The sequence below is a fragment of the Schistocerca piceifrons genome, chromosome 1, assembly GCF_021461385.2.
Source record: "Schistocerca piceifrons isolate TAMUIC-IGC-003096 chromosome 1, iqSchPice1.1, whole genome shotgun sequence".
In the NCBI taxonomy this organism is placed as follows: domain Eukaryota; kingdom Metazoa; phylum Arthropoda; class Insecta; order Orthoptera; family Acrididae; genus Schistocerca; species Schistocerca piceifrons.
Window position 1 is genome coordinate 294,130,744 of NC_060138.1, and position 21,958 is coordinate 294,152,701.

General features: G+C 44.7%; 1 protein-coding gene across 1 annotated transcript in view; it reads left to right on the forward strand.

The window, feature by feature from the left end:
* LOC124713077 (arg8-vasotocin receptor-like) overlaps positions 1-21,958 on the forward strand; it is a 200,351-nt gene that overhangs the window by 105,671 nt on the left and 72,722 nt on the right. Inside the window, exon 3 of the mRNA XM_047242925.1 lies at positions 19,273-19,473. Coding sequence (XP_047098881.1) covers positions 19,273-19,473 — 201 coding nt within the window. The remainder of the gene's footprint in view (positions 1-19,272; positions 19,474-21,958) is intronic.

Genomic DNA, 21,958 nt, shown 5'->3' on the forward strand with positions numbered 1-21,958 from the left:
TACACGCCATCCAAGCTCTGTTTGAGTCAAAGTCCAGGCGTATCAAGGCCGTTATTACGGCCAGAGGTGGTTGTTCTGGGTAATGATTTCTCAGGATATATGCACCCAAACTGCGTGAAAATGTAATCATATGTCAGTTGTAGTATAAAATATTTGTCCAATGAATACCCGGTTATCATCTGCATTTCTTCTTGGTGTAGCAATTTTAAATGCCAGAAGTGTAGATTTGGTTCTATGTCAGGAGGCACTTCTGTGTCAATTGCCAGTTTCCCTCGGAAGGATGGTAGTGATCTGTGACCGCCGGTATGCGCAGTGAAAGAAGATTCACAATTAGTTATTTATTTCCATAAAAATACAGATAGTGTGTTGACTTGTGGTTCGCATTGTCTGTCAATGCCCGCTGTCGAATTGCGTCGTAACCGGCCTTCAGCCGGCTGCTGCACTGGCGGTTCGCCGCTTGCAAAAGCACCGGCTGTAACGCGACGCCGCGGCAGTGAGTGACGGAGGCGCCGATTTGGACGTGCTCTGTCCCCTCCCGCTCACCACCCTTCCTAGTCACCCGTCGTACCGCAAATGCGGTTGCCGTGTAGCCGTCAAGTCGACGTTATTCGCCTGCCGTCCAGACAGACGCTATTCAGTCCCTCGGAATGTCAGGAATGCTGGTATTCTGGTCCTAGTGGGACGAAAAGACCTCCAAAGCCCTCCCATCTGCGAGGTAGACCATGGTGTTGAACTCTGTCACTGGTGATTGTGACTAGGTAGTCACCTCTCCCGCCAGTGGAGTGCTGTCCGTAGCGTGCAGAAAATCAATAACAGACTTGTGCCCGATGTCACTTCGCTGCAATCAGGGAGTCGAGTGTGAACGTCACGTACGCCATCGATCCGTCTGACCGACTGCCTCACAAGCTAAGCTGCTGCGGTATTCATAGAGCGAAGTAGTGGCTAATGTTTACCCGACGCCATTCGTCATGACCTCGTACGGCTCGCTATTGCGAAGGTATCAGGGGTTTTTCTTCTGCCGCGCTTGCTTAACGATTTTGTTATAGCCAGGAAGTGGTTCGTAAAAGCTCTTGGTGCCGTTTGTTGCATTCGCCTTAGCCTTTCTTTCGACACATAACGAAGGCGACATGACCCTGTTTGGCTGCTTTGAGCCCCTACATTCTGCTGAAGTCTTCTGTCTCACTCGCCAGAAACGCCGAGGTTGTGTTTTACTCTGACCCTGTCTCGGTGGCGAAATGTTTTCATTGCGGCCGCCTCGTGCCGACACTGTCGTAATGCAGTGAGATAGTTTCACTTTGGGACCTTGAAAATTTCGCCTATTTTACTGCCCTAACAAGGTTGGTAAACAACAGGAAATATAACTCGATTATTTAATCACCAAAATAACATCGCAAACCCTCTCAGCCAGTGAAGTTTCATTTTGTTTACGCCTCCTCTTCTGGAAACTCCAGTTTTTTGTCGGGTTTTAGAAATTACAATGTTGTTGTTGTTGTTGTTGTTGTTGTGGTCTTCAGTCCTGAGACTAGTTTGATGCACCTCTTCATGCTACTCTATCCTGTGCAAGCTTCTTCATCTCCCAGTACCTACTGCCACCTACATCCTTCTGAATCTGCTTAGTGTATTCATCTCTTGGTCTCCCTCTACGATTTTTACCCGCCACGCTGCCCTCCATTACTAAATTGGTGATCCCTTGATGCCTCAGAACACGTCCTACCAACCCATCCCATCTTCTTGTCAAGTTGTGCCACAAACTCCTCTTCTCCCCAATCCTATTCAATACCTCCTCATTAGTTACGTGATCTACCCATCTAATCTTCAACATTCTTCTGTAGCAACACATTTTGAAAGCTTCAATTCTCTTCTCGTCTAAACTATTTATCGTCCACGTTTCACTTCCATACATGGCTACACTCCATACAAATACTTTCAGAAACGGCTTCCTGACACTTAAGTCTATACTCAATGTTAACAAATGTCTCTTCTTCAGAAACGCTTTCCTTGCCATTGCCAGTCTACATTTTATATCCTCTCTACTTCGACCATCGTCAGTTATTTTGCTCCCCAAATAGCAAAACTCCTTTACTACTTTAAGTGTCTCATTTCCTAATCTAATTCCCTCAGCATCACCCGACTTAATTCGACTACATTCCATTATGCTCGTTTTGCTTTTGTTGATGTTCAGCTTATACCCTCCTTTCAAGACACTGTCCATTCCGTTCAACTGCTCTTCCAAGTCCTTTGCTTCCTCTGACAGAATTACAATGTCATCGGCGAACCGCACAGTTTTTATTTCTTCAATACCGCAATTAAAAACACACACATTACATTCTTTCATAATAAGTACACTAACAAATACAGATTAGGTGAAACTGAATTTAAACTATGGACGCTAACAGCAATGGACACGAGAAAAAGGACTGGAAGAGGGGGAGAAAGAGGGACGTAGTTACATACACTTAATGAAGATAAGAGAAAAGAAAGTGGGGTGAGTCAGAGATAGAGAGAGAGAGAGAGTGGCAAAACTGTAAGAAGATGGGAGCATTGGTTTCACTATTCACCAGAGGGAAACATTGGTAATACACTTTAATTCGTAGGAAAATGTTAGGAGAGTGACAGGAGGAAGTGATTTAGCTTTTTGTTAATAGCAGCAGGGCACTGAATTGTGAACGGAATGGAGGGTAGCTTGTTCCAGAGGCACACGGGCAAAAGAGAAGGAGTTCGAGAATGTTTTTGTTTTATGAACACTAACAGATAGGATACTAGATAAGTGAGACCTTATGTTTTTGTTATGATCAGATAGGAATTTAATCTCTGGTGGGACAAAGTGGGATGCATGGGAACCAGAGAAGATACGCTACTGGCCATTAAAATTGCTATACCAAGAAAAAATGAAAATGATAAACGGGTATTCGTTGGACAAATATATTATACTAGAACTGACATGTGATTACATTTTCACCCAATTTGGGTGCATAGATCCTGAGAAATCAGTACCCAGAACAACCACCTCTGGCCGTAATAACGGCCTTGATACACCTGGACATCGAGTCAAACAGAGCCAGGATGGCGTGTACAGGTACAGCTGCCCATGCACCTTCAACACGATACCACAGTTCATCAAGAGTAGTGACTGGCGTATTATGACGAGCCAGTTGCTCCCCCACCATTGACCAGACGTTTTCAATTAGTGAGAGATCTGGCGAATGTGCTAGCCAGGGCAGCAATAGAACATTTTCTGTATCCAGAAAGGCCCGTACAGGACCTGCAACATGCGGTCGTGCATTATCCTGCTGAAATGTAGAGTTTCGCAGGGATCGAAGGAAGTGTAGAGCCACGGGTCGTAACACATCTGAAATGTAACGTCCACTGTTTAAAGTGCCGTCAATGCGAACAAGAGGTGACCGAGACTTGTAACTAATGGCACCCCATACCACCACGTCGGGTGATACGCCAGTATGGCGATGACGAATACACGCTTCCAATGTGCGTTCACCGCGATGTCGCCAAACACGGATGCGACCATCATGATGCTGTAAACAGAACCTGGATTCATCCGAAAAAATGATGTTTCGCCATTCGTGCAACCAGGTTCGTCGTTGAGTACACCATCGCAGGCGCTCCTGTCTGTGATGCAGCGTCAAGGGTAACCACAGCCATGGTCTCCGAGCTGATAGTCCATGCTGCTGCAAACGTTGTCGAACTGTTCGTGCAGATGGGTGTTGTCTTGCAAACGACTCCATCTGTTGACTCAGGGATAGAGACGTGGCACTGCGATCGTTACAGCCATGCGGAGAAGATGCCAGTCATCTCGACTGGTAGTGATACGAGGCCGTTGGGATCCAGCACGGCGTTCCGTATTACTCTCCTGAACCCACCGATTCCGTATTCTGCTAACAGTCATTGGATCTCGTCGAACGCGAGCAGCAATGTCGCGATACGATAAACCGCAATCGCGATGGGCTGGAATCCGACTTTTATCAAAGTCGGAAACGTGGTGGTACGCATTTCTCATCCTTACACGAGGCATCACAACAACGCTTCACCACGCAACGCCGGTCAACTGCTGTTTGTGTATGAGAAATCGGTTGGAAACCGTCCTCATGTCAGCACGTTGCAGGTGTCGCCTTCCTTGCCCTTGCCCCCACTCTGCAGCGTTCTCGACACCTTCTCCAATCCCATCTTGACAGGTTCACTGCTTGGTGCAACCAGTGGTTGGTTAAGGTCAATCCCTCCAAAACCCAGGCGATCATTGTAGGCAAAACCACCCTTTCCTTCCGCCTCCTCGATTTCTATCTGACCATCTATGGCCGTCCTATCGCCCTCACCCCCACACTTAAGTACCCTGGCCTCACCCTCGACCATCGCCTCTCCTGGACCCCCCATCTCCAGACAATCTAAGCCAAAGCACCCTCCCATCTCCTCAAGCTCCTTTTTCGGCCGTACGTGGGGTCTGGACCCCTCCACCATATTCCACACCTATAAAAGCCTCACCTGTCCTATCCTCTGTTATGCCCATCCTGCCTGGATCTACGCCCCCCCCCCTACCTTTTACAAATCCCTTCAGATCCTTGAACGCCATGCTCTCCTCTCGCCTATTGCATCCGTCTCCCCTCCCCCACGCGGATCCTGTACGACCTAATTTCGTTCCCCACTTCCTCCTTTTCCTCGATCAGATACGGATCCTCTACACCTTCCGTAAACTCGATCCTCCTCACCCGCTTGTCTCACCCATCCTCCCCCCCCCCCCCACCCGCTGCCGTGCCTGTATCTCCACGTTCCACCTGCTCTCCATCTCTCCACCCTTCTTACCCTCTCCCAAGGTGGCTTCCACCAGCTCCCCCTCCCTGATGATGCCCTCCTCCCCTCCATCTACCCCTCCTACCAACTTTGATCCTCTCCTCCCCCTTCCTGTGTTTTTTCCTTTGGGCACCCTCCCTCCCTTCTCTCTCCTTTTCCCTCCATCCCCTCTTCCTCCACCCCTCCTCCCCCGGGATTCCCCTACCCCCCCTCCTTCCTTCCTTCCTTCCTCCCCCCTATCTCCCCTGCCCTTGGCATCTCTCCTGTCCCCTCTCCATCTCCCACCCCCCTCCTCCTCTCTTGGCAGGTCCCTGGACTCGTACACGCTCAGTGGACATTCGCGCGCTGGAGATCATCACCTCGTTTTTCTGTGTGTGACGTCGTTCGTACTCAAGTGTTTCAATGTTATTCGTTTTGTGCTCCAACGTTCGCATGTGTCTATTATCGTCTCTGTGTGTGTCCACGTGTCTGCACAATTTTATCTTGGACTCTACGCCCATGAACGACTCCGTGTATTTTAAAAGTGTCTTTCTCCGTCAATGTATCCACCCTCTTTGCTTGTCTTCGTTTGTATCTTTTGTTTTCTGTGTGGCCGAAGAGCGGCGTACTGTGCTGCTGATGGCCTACCTGTAACAGGTATAAAAATAACAATAAAGAAAAAAAACACTGGAATCCTATCCTAAGAGCAAAACTGTCTCAGCTTAGGAAAATCTACTCTAAGTGCTCGTAGATATAAAGAAAAAAGGAATCCTGTGGTAGGGCGCGTTCTGTGCTAAAAACCCATAGGAACCTCTGCCATTCGTTTCCAAAATAGTATCTTCTACAAACTACAAAAGTCTCTCACAATGTGCCTGTGTTCTATATGTTTTCGTTACCTGTAGCTGATCGCTCCCTTAGAATCTGTGACGACGGTGTTTTGGTATTAAAGACATGTTATTAAAGGCAGTAGTCGCAAAAATCGTTGAAGCTCAAGTTACGCGAACTTTTCAGACTGACTACACAGCGCTGTGTCCTAGTCGCGTTCATACACGACCTGCTTATTACGTGTGCTTATCTCCCCCTATCTCCTACAGCTGCTGATAATGAAGTCCGCACGACCACTGTAATGTGTAGTATAGCGGAATAGGACTCCAGCTTTCCATAGTCCAACGATGCGATCTCTCTAAACACGTGCTACTGACAGAATTACTGTCCCTCTTATCCCCGAGACACATTCCACGCTGCAGCGATGTCGTCGACACTATAACAGGTCAATAATCATTGCTTTCTCCGTCTTAAGCTTACTGTCGTTAAGTAAAGAGAATTTTACACCAGACGCATTTCACTTTTATTTACAAAGCATCTTCTGCGGTCATTGGCGTTTCTCCCTTTTGTTAACATATTTTGCAAACCATTGCTTCTTCCCTTTATGTTAACGGAAGCTGATGTCGAAGAGACTTCGTTACACATATACACCTGACAGTTTTTGCCTTTTTGCACTTTTCCTTACACTGTTTTGGCGTTGTTTACATTTCACCAAACCTCTGGTAATAGAAATGCTGTTATACGTGTTCTCACTCAGCACAGTGTTACTCAGCAAGTTTATTGTACGTTTCCTTATACCGTTTGGTTACCTAAGAGTTAGTGTCCCTTGAGACGCCAGTTAATTGTCTCCTAAATATGGCCCAATAAGTCGAAAACTAGTTAGAAATAAACAAAAAGCAGTCGAACAAAAACACTTTGTTTGTTATTCAACCTTAAATACGGAATTGTTCTAACGTGAATTTATGGTAGACTCCATAAATTAGGAAAAAAATATTTATTCCCGTAAAATAACCCTTGACTTCTTAAAATATTTCTAATCTCTCTTAACCTAAAGCAGTTGTGATCAGGAGCTCGTAAAACCAAGACAACTGCGTTTTCGAAACTTCGTTAATCACTGATATACAGGTACTAAGTATTTTTTTCATCGAACTTAATGACTCGCATTCACATCTGCTATTATGTCACAAAAATTACCAATATCATAATAGCAGGTCTGAATGAGAGTCATTATGTGCTGTAACTCTTTTGCAGATATGATAAGAAACTATGTGGTACCAAATATGGGTATTTTCGTGCTCCTTGTGTGGCTGTTTGAACGGCGCACCAGTTGGAAGTTTCCGCCACACTCCATGGAAATTGCGGCGGCAAGCGATGCGCGATATTTTACGCTACTCTCGATGGAGAGTGGATTCAGCAGGCCGAGCATTACAGCTGTTTTCCTCGAACGCGTTCTCACAAGGGGGTCACATTACGATTGGATTTTTGTATTTCTTTTTCTTTTCATTTATGGTACCTGAAGTTCAGAACTCAAAACTCAGGAAAAACAGTTCGATGCAATTCTCAAAAAATTGATATCATCTTTGAAGTTTTCCAACCTTCTTTAATATGCTAAAGCAAAATCGTTTCTTCACAAGAGGTTGTGTGGCTGCGTGGCAGAGTGGTGGCCTAAGCGTGTGTGGCACGGGTTTGATTACCAGCCCTGGCAAAATTTTAAACAAAAGTGCATGGTGCAAATGGCTCTGAGCACTATGGTACTTAACTTCTGAGGTCATCAGTTCCCTAGAAGTTAGAACTGCTTAAACCTAACTAACCTAAGGACATCACACACATCCACGCCCGAGGCAGGTTTCGAACCTGCGACCGTAGCGGTCGCGCGTTTCCAGACTGTAGCGCCTAGAACCGCTCGACCACTCCGGCCAGCAAAAGTGCATGTTCCATGAACATTTCTCTGAAGCATTAAATACATAAGAATAAAAAAATAATATAATTTGTAATTATTTCTTTAATTTAAACAATCTTTTATCTAATATGAGAGATTAAGATCTTTTATTTGCAATGAAAACTGGATTTTTGTGTGCAATATGTAAGTGCAATTAAGAAGCCGTGCATTTTTCATAAGTATAGCAATTATATACCTGTTAATTAGCATATTTGTTAAATTTTATATTTAAATAACGTAGGTATTCGAAATGAACGGTAAAAAAACGAAAAAATGACGGAAACGAGATGCGAACCAGCGATTTTCAGTCTCCAGCGCCACTGATTTTTTTCATCTTCATGTATTTTAAACTTAATGAAATTGCAATAGGACAGGCACCCCTGTTTACAAATATACGTCAGCAGAGAATCAAACCTAAAACGCCTACAAGGCAGGCGAGCATTCTACCACACAGCCTATCTTTCTCTTTCTGAAGCTGTCGGTGGCGTGAATAAACCTTAATGTTTGGTAAGAACGTGAGTCTTCTCACATCTATCGTTTCCAGCTTTCAGTGTCCAGCTGCTACCAAATAGAACTATGGCCCAGGTGAGGCTTGAACTGACAATGCTGCCATTGCTCACGGCTACTTCCCTGTAAGGACCGTGTGCTAACAAACTGCGCCACTTTTTTTTTCTTTAACTTTTTATGTAACCAAACTATTATTCTGCTGTAATATAAAACGTTTCATTTGTAGGTTTTTTTTCTGTTTTATGTACTTCTGAATTTCTTTTTCTGCATTTTTAAGAAAAATTTTCTATTATGTTTTTTATTGTTTTCTCTGTTTTCTCGTTCATACTTGAATATTAATAATATTAAGTTATTAAGCGTGTAAAACGTAATTACTCTCCATGAAAATGAATTTGTCCTTCTAGTGTTACGATGTTCCGTCCTTTTACAGAAAACTGTAACTCGTTATAGAAAAAAGATAATGAAATGAAAGTTGATGAAAAAAGAACTTATATAAATAAAATACCAACTTTCTGAAGTTACTTCTTATTGAAATAAAATGAATTCATTGGCAAAGAAGCCGCCCCCGGTAGCTGAGTGGTCAGTGCGACAGAATGTTAATCCTAAGTCGGAAATTTTCTCCGCTCAGGGACAGGGTGTTGTGTTGTCCTAATCATCATCATTTCATCCCCATCGACGCGCAAGTCGTCCAAGTGGCGTCAAATCGAAAGACTTCCACCCGGCGAACGGTCTACCCGACGGGAGGCCCTAGTCACACCACATTTACATTCATTGGCAAAGAACTAAAATTGAACGTTCGCTGACCTCCCGAAGGGAGAAATATGGTTAAAGTCAGATTTTCCCACTTTTCTGTCAGTATAGTGATTGCTCCAGGATTTATGTTCTCGAAGTTTTGATACTGTAAGTGGCCCGTTTCCGACCATCACTGTTCGTCGGTTTCCCGATCCGTGTTTTCTGAATGCGTCTTTTCTTAAGTCTTATAGTGACGGACACCGAATGTTCTGCTTCTTGTGACATAATGTTTAAGACATTTAAGACTGGATGCTATCTTAATCGGAATTTACGTGACCTCTGAACCATGATTTTCAGCGCGTTACTGTATGTGTCAATATAATGTCTATGCCCTTTTACATATCTTTGCATGTTCATATTCCATATACGCACGGTACTCGCCAAGTGTTTCACGGCAATTACTGATGACGTCAGCAGCGGCAATCTAAAATCCAAAGGCTACATTGTGCTTCTTGTGAGGTTACCGTAATTTCTCTGGTCTGAATAATTCCACAATGTCGATGTTGTGTGGCACTGGCTGTCAATTATCGCCAGTCTGTTCCGAATGTGTCCCGTGATCATCCCAGCCGCACCAAAGGTGAACCTGTGTCCACAAGACCACATGTCGCACAGGTAGGTGTAGGCACAGGTGGATGTCGTAGTGCTTTTCATTGGTGGGGATTTTGTCATTGATGATTAGATACCATTTAGTTCCAATGCGTGATGACAACACAGAACTACAGGTATTTTACCAGGTCGCCAAATTAAACTTCAAAATGTAGTTGCGCACTTGTGACTCCATTTCAGATTCGCCTAGTTGTCACAACGTGCGTGAGGTATACACCAGCGTTCGGCGCTGACGAAACCACGGCGCTCACTCGTCCGGCCGATTCGGTGGTCCGGCCGCGACCGACTGTCGAGAAAACTCGTCCTTGTTTCATCATACACCGGTGTCCAAAGTTACAGCAACAAACAGCTATTTCCCATTCCCGTGTCTAATTCACGATCTAATCATACAAACTGTCAACAGATGTCCGTACGATCGTGCTTTGCGCGGAAGATGGCATTTCTGCCAATGGACAACCACGACAGCGATGACGTCAGGCCACCCATCGAACAGGGTAATATTTGTCGGGTAGTCCCACATCCACAATCGCTGTGTACACAATCAAAGACGGCGCAGTATGGCACAGAGAAGATTCCTGTCAGACTCTGCAGTGGAGAGCCATAGGAAGAATGGAAGCAGGACAGTAGTAAACTGGTGTGGCCCGATGGCTTAATGTGAATCGTTATGTTGTTTCTCGGATGTGGCGACAGATTACAGAGACAGAAACTGTATCCCTAAAATAAGGCAGAGCCGACCATGTGCGACATTAGAAAGAGAAGACCGTTAGTTGGTAAATAAATATAAATGTCGTGCAACTAGGGCCTCCCGTCGGGTAGACCGTTCGCCGGGTGCAAGTCTTTCGATTTGACGCCACTTCGGCGACTTGCGCGTCGATGGGGATGATTAGGACAACACAACACCCAGTCCCTCAGCGGAGAAAAATCTGCGACCAAGCCGGGAATCGAACCCGTGCCCTTAGGACTGACATTCTGTCGCCCTGACCACTCAGTTACCGGGGACGGACCGTTAGTTGGTTGTAAGGATACAAAGGTACCCCCCTAATACTGCACGGCAACTGGAACCTGATCTCGCAGCATCCTCTGGACGTGTTGTGTCGAGGCAAACGGTGTACAGAATGCTTCGGTAAAGTGGCCTTTACTGTCGGAGACTTGCAGTGTGTGTACCTCCGTCGCATCTTCATGGAAGGGAACGTCTAGAATGTAGTCGTCAACATGTCACCTGGACGGTCGAACAGTGGGTCAATGTTTTTCTCACAGATGAGTCCCGATTTGGTCTGGAAAATGATTCTCGACGGATTCGCTTCTGGAGGGAACATGATTTCAGGACCCAAGCCTTGTGGAAAGAGACAAATCGAGGAGGATCCCTATTGGTTTGGGCAAGGATTATGCCCTTCATGAAATTGTGCAGGTGAATCGGTAAGGTTTCACTGCTATCAGATGCCGTGACGAGATCTTGGGACGTCTTGTGTTTGTTGCGAGGTGCTGTGGGCCCAGACCTTGTATTGATGGGCAATAATGCTCGACCTCATTGAGCATGGGTAGTTGATGTTTTCTTGTAAACGGAAGATATTGCATGGATGGCGTCGCCTGGTCGCTCTTCCGATTCGAATCCCAAAGAGCATGCCTGGGTTGCACTATGGAGATAGGTTGTATCACGTCAGCATCCACCAATCACTTCCCTAGACTTGCGAGCGGCTCTGCAGGAAGAATGGGCGTCATTGCCTCAACATGAGGTCGATGACATCATTCACTGCATGCCCCGTCGTTGTCAATCCTGTGTTGCTGCCAGAGGTAGTCACACCCCATACTGAGTCGTCGTACGTGTGCGCAAATCTGTTAAGCTGGAAGAAAACAAAAACATGTCTGTCTACCGTATACATGTTGCAGTTGCTTACGTTCTTCTTTACTTTGTGTCTATTATCACTTGTTTATACCCTTTTGTGGCAAAATAAAAGCAAACTTGTAAAATTTCGGTTTGTTGCATTAATTTTGGACACCAGTGCATCGACTTCGAAGTCGATTTTCCCGAGAATTTTTGGAAGTGCATCGAACTGTTTCAGGGGACTAATACACTCCTGGAAATTGAAATAAGAACACCGTGAATTCATTGTCCCAGGAAGGGGAAACTTTATTGACACATTCCTGGGGTCAGATACATCACATGATCACACTGACAGAACCACAGGCACATAGACACAGGCAACAGAGCATGCACAATGTCGGCACTAGTACAGTGTATATCCACCTTTCGCAGCAATGCAGGCTGCTATTCTCCCATGGAGACGATCGTAGAGATGCTGGATGTAGTCCTGTGGAACGGCTTGCCATGCCATTTCCACCTGGCGCCTCAGTTGGACCAGCGTTCGTGCTGGACGTGCAGACCGCGTGAGACGACGCTTCATCCAGTCCCAAACATGCTCAATGGGGGACAGATCCGGAGATCTTGCTGGCCAGGGTAGTTGACTTACACCTTCTAGAGCACGTTGGGTGGCACGGGATACATGCGGACGTGCATTGTCCTGTTGGAACAGCAAGTTCCCTTGCCGGCCTAGCAATGGTAGAACGATGGGTTCGATGACGGTTTGGATGTACCGTGCACTATTCAGTGTCCCCTCGACGATCACCAGTGGTGTACGGCCAGTGTAGGAGATCGCTCCCCACACCATGATGCCGAGTGTTGGCCCTGTGTGCCTCGGTCGTATGCAGTCCTGATTGTGGCGCTCACCTGCACGGCGCCAAACACGCATACGACCATCATTGGCGCCAAGGCAGAAGCGACTCTCATCGCTGAAAACGACACGTCTCCATTCGTCCCTCCATTCACGCCTGTCGCGACACCACTGGAGGCGGGCTGCACGATGTTGGGGCGTGAGCGGAAGACGGCCTAACGGTGTGCTGGACCGTAGCCCAGCTTCATGGAGACGGTTGCGAATGGTCCTCGCCGATACCCCAGGAGCAACAGTGTCCCTAATTTGCTGGGAAGTGGCGGTGCGGTCCCCTACGGCACTGCGTAGGATCCTACGGTCTTGGCGTGCATCCGTGCGTCGCTGCGGTCCGGTCCCAGGTCGACGGGCACGTGCACCTTCCGCCGACCACTGGCGACAACATCGATGTACTGTGGAGACCTCACGCCCCACGTGTTGAGCAATTCGGCGGTACGTCCACCCGGCCTCCCGCATGCCCACTATACGCCCTCGCTCAAAGTCCGTCAACTGCACATACGGTTCACGTCCACGCTGTCGCGGCATGCTACCAGTGTTAAAGACTGCGATGGAGCTCCGTATGCCACGGCAAACTGGCTGACACTGACGGCGGCGGTGCACAAATGCTGCGCAGCTAGCGCCATTCGACGGCCAACACCGCGGTTCCTGGTGTGTCCGCTGTGCCGTGCGTGTGATCATTGCTTGTACAGCCCTCTCGCAGTGTCCGGAGCAAGTATGGTGGGTCTGACACACCGGTGTCAATGTGTTCTTTTTTCCATTTCCAGGAGTGTATTTGAGGTCTGCATTACATGTGCCACAGACATAAGGAACTCAATTGTCGTGTGGTCCCCTTGTCAGTGACCGAATTGGATGACGTGTAACGAGCCTACCAAGTTCGAACGATTTCAGTGGTTTTACTGGGTGCAACAACTTAAATGTTGAAGAGTACAGGATCCTCATAATACAAATATAGCTGCATTCGCCCGTAGACACTCCGCTGTGTCATAGTGTAAAGAAAGCATTGCACACGGATGATGTACTATCCTGAGGGCCTGCTGTATTGTAAAGCATCTTGCGCAATTTAAAAATAATACCAGGTTTCACAAATATAAAGCTAGGAACAAAAATAGCCTTACCTTAACACTGGTTTTGCACAAGAAAGAGCAAAGTATGAAGCCACAAAATTGAGTACGGTACCTTCCTCGTGAACTAAAGGTGCCGGCAGACGCACATCCGCATCTGTACTCTGCGGATGGTACTTATCGTACTGATACCCTTCCCAGTTCCGTTTCAGAAAAGCGCGTGAGAAGAATTTCGATGACCCTCCGTAAGACCAGTTCCTCTGATGTTTTTCGTTGTGATCATTCCGTGAGTCGTATTTCGAAGGAAGTAATATGCTGTTCGACTCATCCCAGAACGGATTTCTTTAAGTACTCATATTGATGACTTCACACTTTTCATTACACAGAATCAATTGCCATTTTTCACACCATACCGATATCTTCTCTAAATCATTTTTCAGTTGGTTCTGATCATCTGATGACTTTACAAGATGGTAAATGACAGCACCATCTGCAATAAATCTAAGAGGGCTCCTCAGATCGTCTTCTGGGTCGTTTATGTAGATCAGGAACACGACGGTCCTATAAGAAGCCAGATGTAGCTTCTGTTCTACTCGATGACTTTCCGTCAATTACCACGAACTGTGACGTTTGTGAGAGGATCTTATGAATCGAATAGTACAACTGGGGTGACATTACTCAAGCGTCCGATTTGGTTAGAAGTCTCGTGTGAAAAACGGTGTGAAAAGTCTTCTGGAAATCTAAAAACAGGGAATCAGTTTGAAATCCCCTGTCAATAGCACTAATTATTTCGTGAGGAGCTGCGCGGGGTAGCCGCGCGGTCTCGGGCGTCTTGTCAAAGTCCGCGCGGCTCACCTCGTTGGAGTTTCGCATCCTCCCTCGGACATGAGTGTGTGTGTCGTCCTTGGCGTAAGTTAGTTTAAGTTAGATTAAATAGTGTGTGTGTCTAGGGACCGATGACCTCAGCAGTTGGGTCCTATAAGACCTTACCAATTTCGTGAGGATAACTAGCTAGTCGTGCTTTACAAAAACGATATTTTCTGAATCCGTGCTGACCATTTGTCAATAAATCGTTTTCTTCGACGTAATTCATAAGGTTTGAACACAGTAGAGGTGCCAGAATCCTACTGGGCCTATAATTCAGCGGATTACCCCTATTCCTTTTATTGGGTATTGGTGAGACTTGCGCAACTTTTCAGTCTTGAGCTACGGACCTTGGGATGATCGAGCGGCTGTATACGATTGTTAGATATAGGTCTATTACATCGGCGTCATCTGGAAGGAACGTAATTGGTAGACGATATGAATAGGAGATCTTGCTTTTATTAAGTGATCTAAGCTGCTGCGCTTCACCGAGGATATCTGTTCTAAGTTACTCTTGTTGGCAGTTACTCTAGATTTGAATTTTCGAATATTTACTTCTTCTTTGGTGAAAGATTCTCGGAAACAGTGTGTAGTAAATCTGCTTTAGTGCCACTGTCATCAATAACGTTACCATTGTTATCGCACAATGAAGTCACTGACTGTACTTTACATATGACCAGAATCTATTTGGGTTTTCTGCCAGATTCCGAGACAGGGTTTCGTTGTGGAGGCTATTAAAAGCATCTCGCATTGAAGTTCGCGCTAAATTTCGAGCTTCTGTAAAATTTCGCCAATATTGGAGATTTTGTGTTCTTTTAAATTTGGCGTGCTTTTTTCGTTGCTGCTGGGACAGTGTTTTGACCTGCTTTATGTACCACGGGGAATCAGTAACATTAATTATTAATTTATTTCTTGCACATCTTTCAATTGATGTCGATACATTTACTTGGAGTCAAACATCGTCTGGTCGACGCTTACATGGCCAGATCGAAGGGAGGGGGTGGAGAGTGTCTCTTAGAACGACGTCAAGCGAGTTTTTATCCGCTTTTTTTAAATAGATGTACTCTGCGTTTATACGATATCGTCTACCAGTGGAGTTTGTTGAGCTGACTAAACGATTGTGTGACAATACTCGCCTTTCTTGTTCTAATCTTATCTGGCTCTGTAACTTCCTGGCGGATTAAAATTGTGTGCCAGGCCGAGATTCGAACCTGGAACCTTTGTCTTTCGGGCAAAGTGCGGTTATCGACCCGCGTCTCGCGACCCGCCCTCACGGCCACAATTCCGCCAAGACCTGTTCTCCTGGCTTGCAGGTCCCAGGTTAGAGACCCACTCCAGCACACAGTTTTAACCTGCCAGTAATTTTGGGCTGCAAAGTGATAATTCAGTATTCTCTGTCTCTTTCATAAAAACCAATCTGATAAGTCTTCCAGGCTGACGAGAAGTACTCAAGAAGTGGTCTTAGAAGCTTTTTGTATGGCACGTATTTCATGAATGAATTACATTCACAGAATTACATTTCCTTAATATTCTTCCAGTGAATTTCAGCCTCGCATCTGCTTTTCCTGCAGTTTTTAGGTTTCCGCACCTGAATCGGTAAAAATGGGATCCTTACAGGATCAGTTAATTGTTCGTCCATCTGTCTGTCTGACTGTCGGACTGTTGAAAATTCCTTTTCTCAGGAATGGGTAGGCGTATCAAGGTGACATACGTGCCACATATTAAGATCTACCGTCCCCTAACTGTATAAAAAATTGGTGTCTATACGACTGTATACATAGTAATATACGACTATATATATGTAGGAATATACTACTGTACAGACATATATGTCACTTATTAAGGTCTACCGTCCGTTGATTGCATAGAAAATTGAAACTTCTAAGTCAATGCGATCAAAAGATACGGCCATATATATCAAATACTTTGACACTCGCAAACTCACTTATCAAAACATATAGAGTACTTCCCGATGATCTGTAAGCAAGAAATGAAATGAAATGAATCAAAGGGGAAAATCCAAAAACTGTTAATTTGTAATTATATCTCACTTAAAAAATACTTCTTTGTGATCTGTTATCTGACTGTCTGTCTGTTCTTCTGTTGTGAGCCCTTTTTCTCAGGAATGATTAGACGTATATGTTGCCTATATCGATAATGTGGGATGGATGAACTATCTGTATGAATAATTAAGTTTGTGCGGAATCCTGGTAGCGTGAATCCGACTCGCACTTAACCGGATTTTTTTTTCCTTTATGTGACCATTCCACTTTAGGTCACTGTGCATGGTTACGGTAGTTACTGTTTCCAGTTACTTGTCACCAAAAGTGACATAAGTCAGTAGTGGGTCATGTAGGCTATTCATGCACTTTACATTTTTTTTTTTTTTTTTTTTTTTTTTTACATTCAGCCTCCCTGTACCAATCATCGATCCTCAAATGAAAGTAATCTTGTGCTTGACAATTCTTTCTACTCCTCAGATGTATGTACTGGGAGGATATAATTAAGGTGTAGCTACTAGCAGCGGTATGCGTGGGCTATAATCATCGAATGGAAGCGAAACTTGGTAGATATGCTGATACGTTAATGCGGAATAGATTCACGCTGAAAAAAATTAGTCCCAATTTTTACTACCAGGTACAAACTCGGTGCTGTATAGTATCTCGTCGACGTCTCCGTGCGCTCACATCGAACAGATTGTGTAAGCGGCGGTTAATCATAAAATCAACATTATGATCTTCTCACTTGTTTGACCATTTCTGCTCACGTCCCGTTGCTAATCCACTACTTACGGAAACATTTTTATTTAATAAAATTGCAGCCAAATAGCCATATACAGTTACTTCGCTTAACATTTTACATTTTTGCATATTCATTTATCGATTTCACTCTTTTACTGCACAGTTCTATGTGATATCGTTCACAGGCTTCGTTACACAGTTCACATACACATGTTGTGGTTGGGTCGTGATAAGTTTTGTTTTTGCAGATTAGATGATGAAAGACGAGAATAGAAAGTCTAGTTACGACATGTCGCTGTTCGAAGTTTGGTACTGTCCAAGAGGGGTTCGTCATTGCTACGGTGCCATAGAACTCCGGCCATATTTTTTCTCGTTTGTCCTCCATGATCTTCAGTTGCTTTCTGGAAGCCCTGGTGTGTGGCATCATATATCGAAGTCTGGTGTCTTCAATTAGGAATTTCTCTCTCGCTAGCAGCTACACTAGTCTAGATCTTGTTGTCTTTGAGAGACCTAGTGCTCTTTTTTGATAAGTCGATTTTAACTTTTCTATTGTTTCTAGATTTTTTTTATGTCAGGTGGTCCCATATAACCTCTCTCTCATAGGCCAGGATTGGCAAGATTTTTGTGTTGAATAATTTCATGGCTGTTTCTAGACTGAGTAGGCGGATGTTTTTGATGTCCGGTATTGCTATTATTGCTTGGGCTGCAAGTTCTGTTGTATGTTTTGTGAAGCATTTGGCTGTTGGTTTCAGAGTCACTCCTAGGTATTTAAAGTCTGACGAGAGTTTTATTTTTTGTCCTCTGATGCTGATTTCCGGATTCTTGGGTGTTTTGCCTCCTTTTCTGAAAATTACCATTTCTGTCTTTGTTATGCCAGCCGAGGTGGCTGAGCGGATCTAGGCGCTACAGTCCGCAACCGCGCGACCGCTACGGTCGCAGGTTAGAATCCTGCCTCGGGCATGGATGTGTGTGATGTCCTTAGGTTAGTTAGGTTTAAGTAGTTCTAAGTTCTCGGGGACTGATGACCTCAGGAGTTAAGACCCATAGTGCTCAGAGCCAAGCCATTTGTCTTTGTTATGTTTATGGTGTAATTTGTGTTCACTGCACCATTTGTCTATTTTTTCAATGATTCTCTGCAGCTTCTGTATATCTGTTGAACCTACGGCTATGTCGTCAGCGTATGCATATACATATACATCTTCTTCATTTTCTCCAATTCGGAGTACTTCTTCAGTGGCAATAATGTACAGCAAAGGGCTCATTGGGTCACCCTGTAAGACTCCGTTCGATTGCAGAACAGGGTTTGAAAAAGAGAGGTTGTCTGATATTGCGATTGAGTTGTATTCGAGGAAACATTTCTATACGTCTTTCTTGCATTCACAACTCCAGATTTCACCCGGTGGCCAAAATTGATGTGTTCCCAGCTTAAATTGGTTCCGCTTTAACGCATTAGAGGTTTCGCTGCCATACAATAATTACAGCCTACACTGGATCTCTGTGAGTAGCTGCGCTTTAATTACAACCGACCGGTATGTGACTGCATTACATGTACAAAATTTTGTGTTAGATTAACATTTTTAAAAAAATCCAGGTATACAAATGGTCAGATATAGCCACGTTTTCGTCTAGATTTGCTAGAACGTTCGAGATCGTAGCAATTGTAATCGTTGCAAAGTAGCAAATGTAATGTATTGCGAATACATAGAAAGAAGGATCCTCTATTGTATGATCATATGATAGCGGAACAAACACTGGTAGCAGTTACGTCTGTAACATATCTGGGAGTATGCGTACGGAACGATTTGAAGTGGAATGATCATATAAAGTTAATTGTGCGGGTGCCACGTTGAGATTCATTGGGAGAGTCCTTAGAAAATGTAGTCCATCAACAAAGGAGGTGGCTTACAAAACACTCGTTCGACCTATACTTGAGTATTGCTCATCAGTGTGGGATCCGTACCAGGTCGGGTTGAGAGAGGAGATGGAGAAGATCCAAAGAAGGGTGGCGCGTTTCGTCACAGGGTTATTTGGTAAGCGTGATACCGTTACGGAGATGTTTAGCAAACTCAAGTGGCAGACTCTGCAAGAGAGGCGCTCTGCATCGCGCTGTAGCTTGCAGTCCAGGTTTCAAGAGGGTGCGTTTCTGGATGAGGCATCGAATATATTGCTTCCCCCAACTTATACCTCCCGAGGAGATCACGAATGTAAAATTAGAGAGATTCGAGCGCGCACGGAGGCTTTCCGGCAGTCAGTCTTCCCGCGAACCATACGCGACTGGAACAGGAAAGGGAGGTAACGACAGTGGCACGTAAAGTGCCCTCCACCACACGGCGTTGGGTGGCTTGTGGAGTATAAATGTAGATGTAGATGTAGAAATGTGGCCCACGGAACGTGCAAAAGACTAAACTCAATTGGCTCTACTTGTTGGTGTGTGGCAGGGCGGCGCGGTGCTGTGCAAGCTGGTGAAGTACGGGCAGCCGCTGGGGCCGTACCTGAGCTCGTTCGTGCTGGTGGTGACGGCGCTGGACCGCCACCAGGCGGTGTGCCGGCCGCTCACCTACTGCTCGTGGACCTACCAGCGCTCCAGGGCCATGATGCGCGTCGCCTGGGCCGCCGCGCTGCTCTGCTGCGTGCCGCAGGTGCGGCCACGTGCCATTCAGTAAACCTACACCTATTATAAAAATGGATGTATTTACACTACAGGCCATTAAAATTGCTACACCACGAAGATGACGTGCTACAGACGCGAAATTTAACCGACAGGAAGAAGATGCTGAGATATGTAAATAATTAGCTTTTCATAGCATTCACACAAGGTTGGCGCCGGTGGCGACACCTACAACGTGCTGACATGAGCAAAGTTTCCATCCGATTTCTAATATACAAACAGCAGTTGACGGGCGTTGCCTAGTGAAACGTTGTTGTGATGCCTCGTGTAAGGAGGAAATATGCGTACCATCGCGTTTCTGACCTACCACCGTAGGCAGTTCAGCTGAAGGGTAGTGGACACCACAGATATGGAAAAATAAACGTAGGTACTAGGAGGGTAACTGCGAAGAAATCTCGTGTAGAAGAAGAAATGTTTCTGTTGATCGACGAAAGAAGGAAGTACAAAAATGTTTAGGCAAAGACAGGAATACAGTAAAGTAAATCGCTTAGGAATGAAATAAAGAGGAAGTGCTACGAAACGAAGGCGAAATGGCTGCAAGAAAAATGTTAAGAAATCGAAAAACATATGACCGTCCGAAGTATTAACTCAGCATGTAGGAAAGTAAAAACTACCTTCAATCTACCTTCAATGAAATTAACAGCAAGGGTGAAAACATTAAGATCACAATGAGAATTCCACTGTTAAACGAAGAGGGGAAAGCATATATGTGGAAAGAGTACACTGAAGGCCACTATGACGTGACAGGAAAAGAAATTGGAGTCGATGTGGAAGACATAGGGAATCCACTATTAAAGACAGAATTTAAAAAGCTTTGGAAGACTTAAGAGTAAAAAAAGTAGAAGGGATATGAAGTATATCTGATTGTTAATAATTGCTCTGTCTTTTGAATTTATTTTTGTTTATCAGATAAAACTCTTTTCCCTAAATACTTTCACAAATACTTAGCCACAATAAAGGGATACTGGTTGATTCTCAAATGAAATTAGTTTTCAAGCAACGCAGGAAATATTTACTTACAGCTTTTTCATGTGTCGATGACAATGAAGATGTCGAATAAATGTACTATCTGAGACCGTTAATTCTGACATGATTTGTTTAGATAAATTATTGGAATTTATTTTTAGTGATGGACAAAATTGTCAGAGAGAAGCAGATCCGACTTTAGTTAAAAAAAAACTCGTTTTGTGACAGAGCTGGAATAACGCTCAAAACTTTTGACCGTCATAGAATGCATGCTGTAATTCGTACTGCTACGGTCGCAGGTTCGAATCCTGCCTCGGGCATGGATGTGTGTGATGTCCTTAGGTTAGTTCGGTTTAAGTAGTTCTAAGTTCTAGGGGACTGATGACCACAGATGTTAAGTCCCATAGTGCTCAGAGCCATTTGAACCATTTGTAATTCGTAAAATAAGCTCGCGTAGATAGCTGCAGAATAAGAGAAATTCCATTATAATTTGATTAGTTATCTGTACGAGATCGTAAGTTTTATTACCATTTAATTGAAATGCTATCATTGTAGCGTATTTACTTGTTAAAAATTACAAATGGCTATGATTCGAATGGAAAGAACTTACGTAAGCGTCTTCTCGTAAGACAGGACAAGAGAAGTGGGAGAATGCAGCTAGTTCAGCGCTTATATAACAAACACCAAAGATAAACAAAACCTAGATTTAATTTGTGGGGTGCGTACTGTAAGACCTTCGGTACACACACCTTCAGATTATTTGACTTGTCGCTCTAACGAAGTAGGCGAGTGTCAGCAGTATGTCTCGTGGTCTTATCGTGGCGTGTTTATCTTCTGCCGTTAGGTCAGACGATACAAATGCCACTTGCACGCTTAGAGTAGCAGATTGACGGTGACCAACTTTAAACAGAACTTGTTTAATTTTCACACACATTTATTAAAATAATAACAAGCATAAAAATAACTTAACTTGGTTCTGGATGCTATTTATAATTGACAATCTGAAGTTCCTTTGGATCTTGGTACGTTAATCTAGTTCTCACATCTCTGGTACTTGACAAAGTGTCTATACATTTCTCTTCATGGCTATGTACAGGAACGTGATAATTTTATTAGGCGCAGACTGAAACTTGACTACAGACTAATGCAGACTGAGCAGACTGACTAATCGGAGGTCTGTACACTCGTTATAATACCTCGCGCGTCAGGTATCACTGCGCGAGTGTGATCCGCGACGAGAAAAGGTTCTACGTTAGCAGCAATCTCATTGGCTGCGTTACATATTAATACGCGGATCGGCGGAAGCAGAATTTGGTCCGTCTCTTAAGACAGCGCCATTTCGTAGTGCGGAGACGGACGAGCGCTGTGCCTGCGCTGTTGTGCTTGGCGGGACGCGCTCTATTGGGAAAGTTGTGTACGCACTGACTACGCGGAACTATGTATACAACATAATTACAAATTCGCTGATAAACATATGACAAATATAGGTG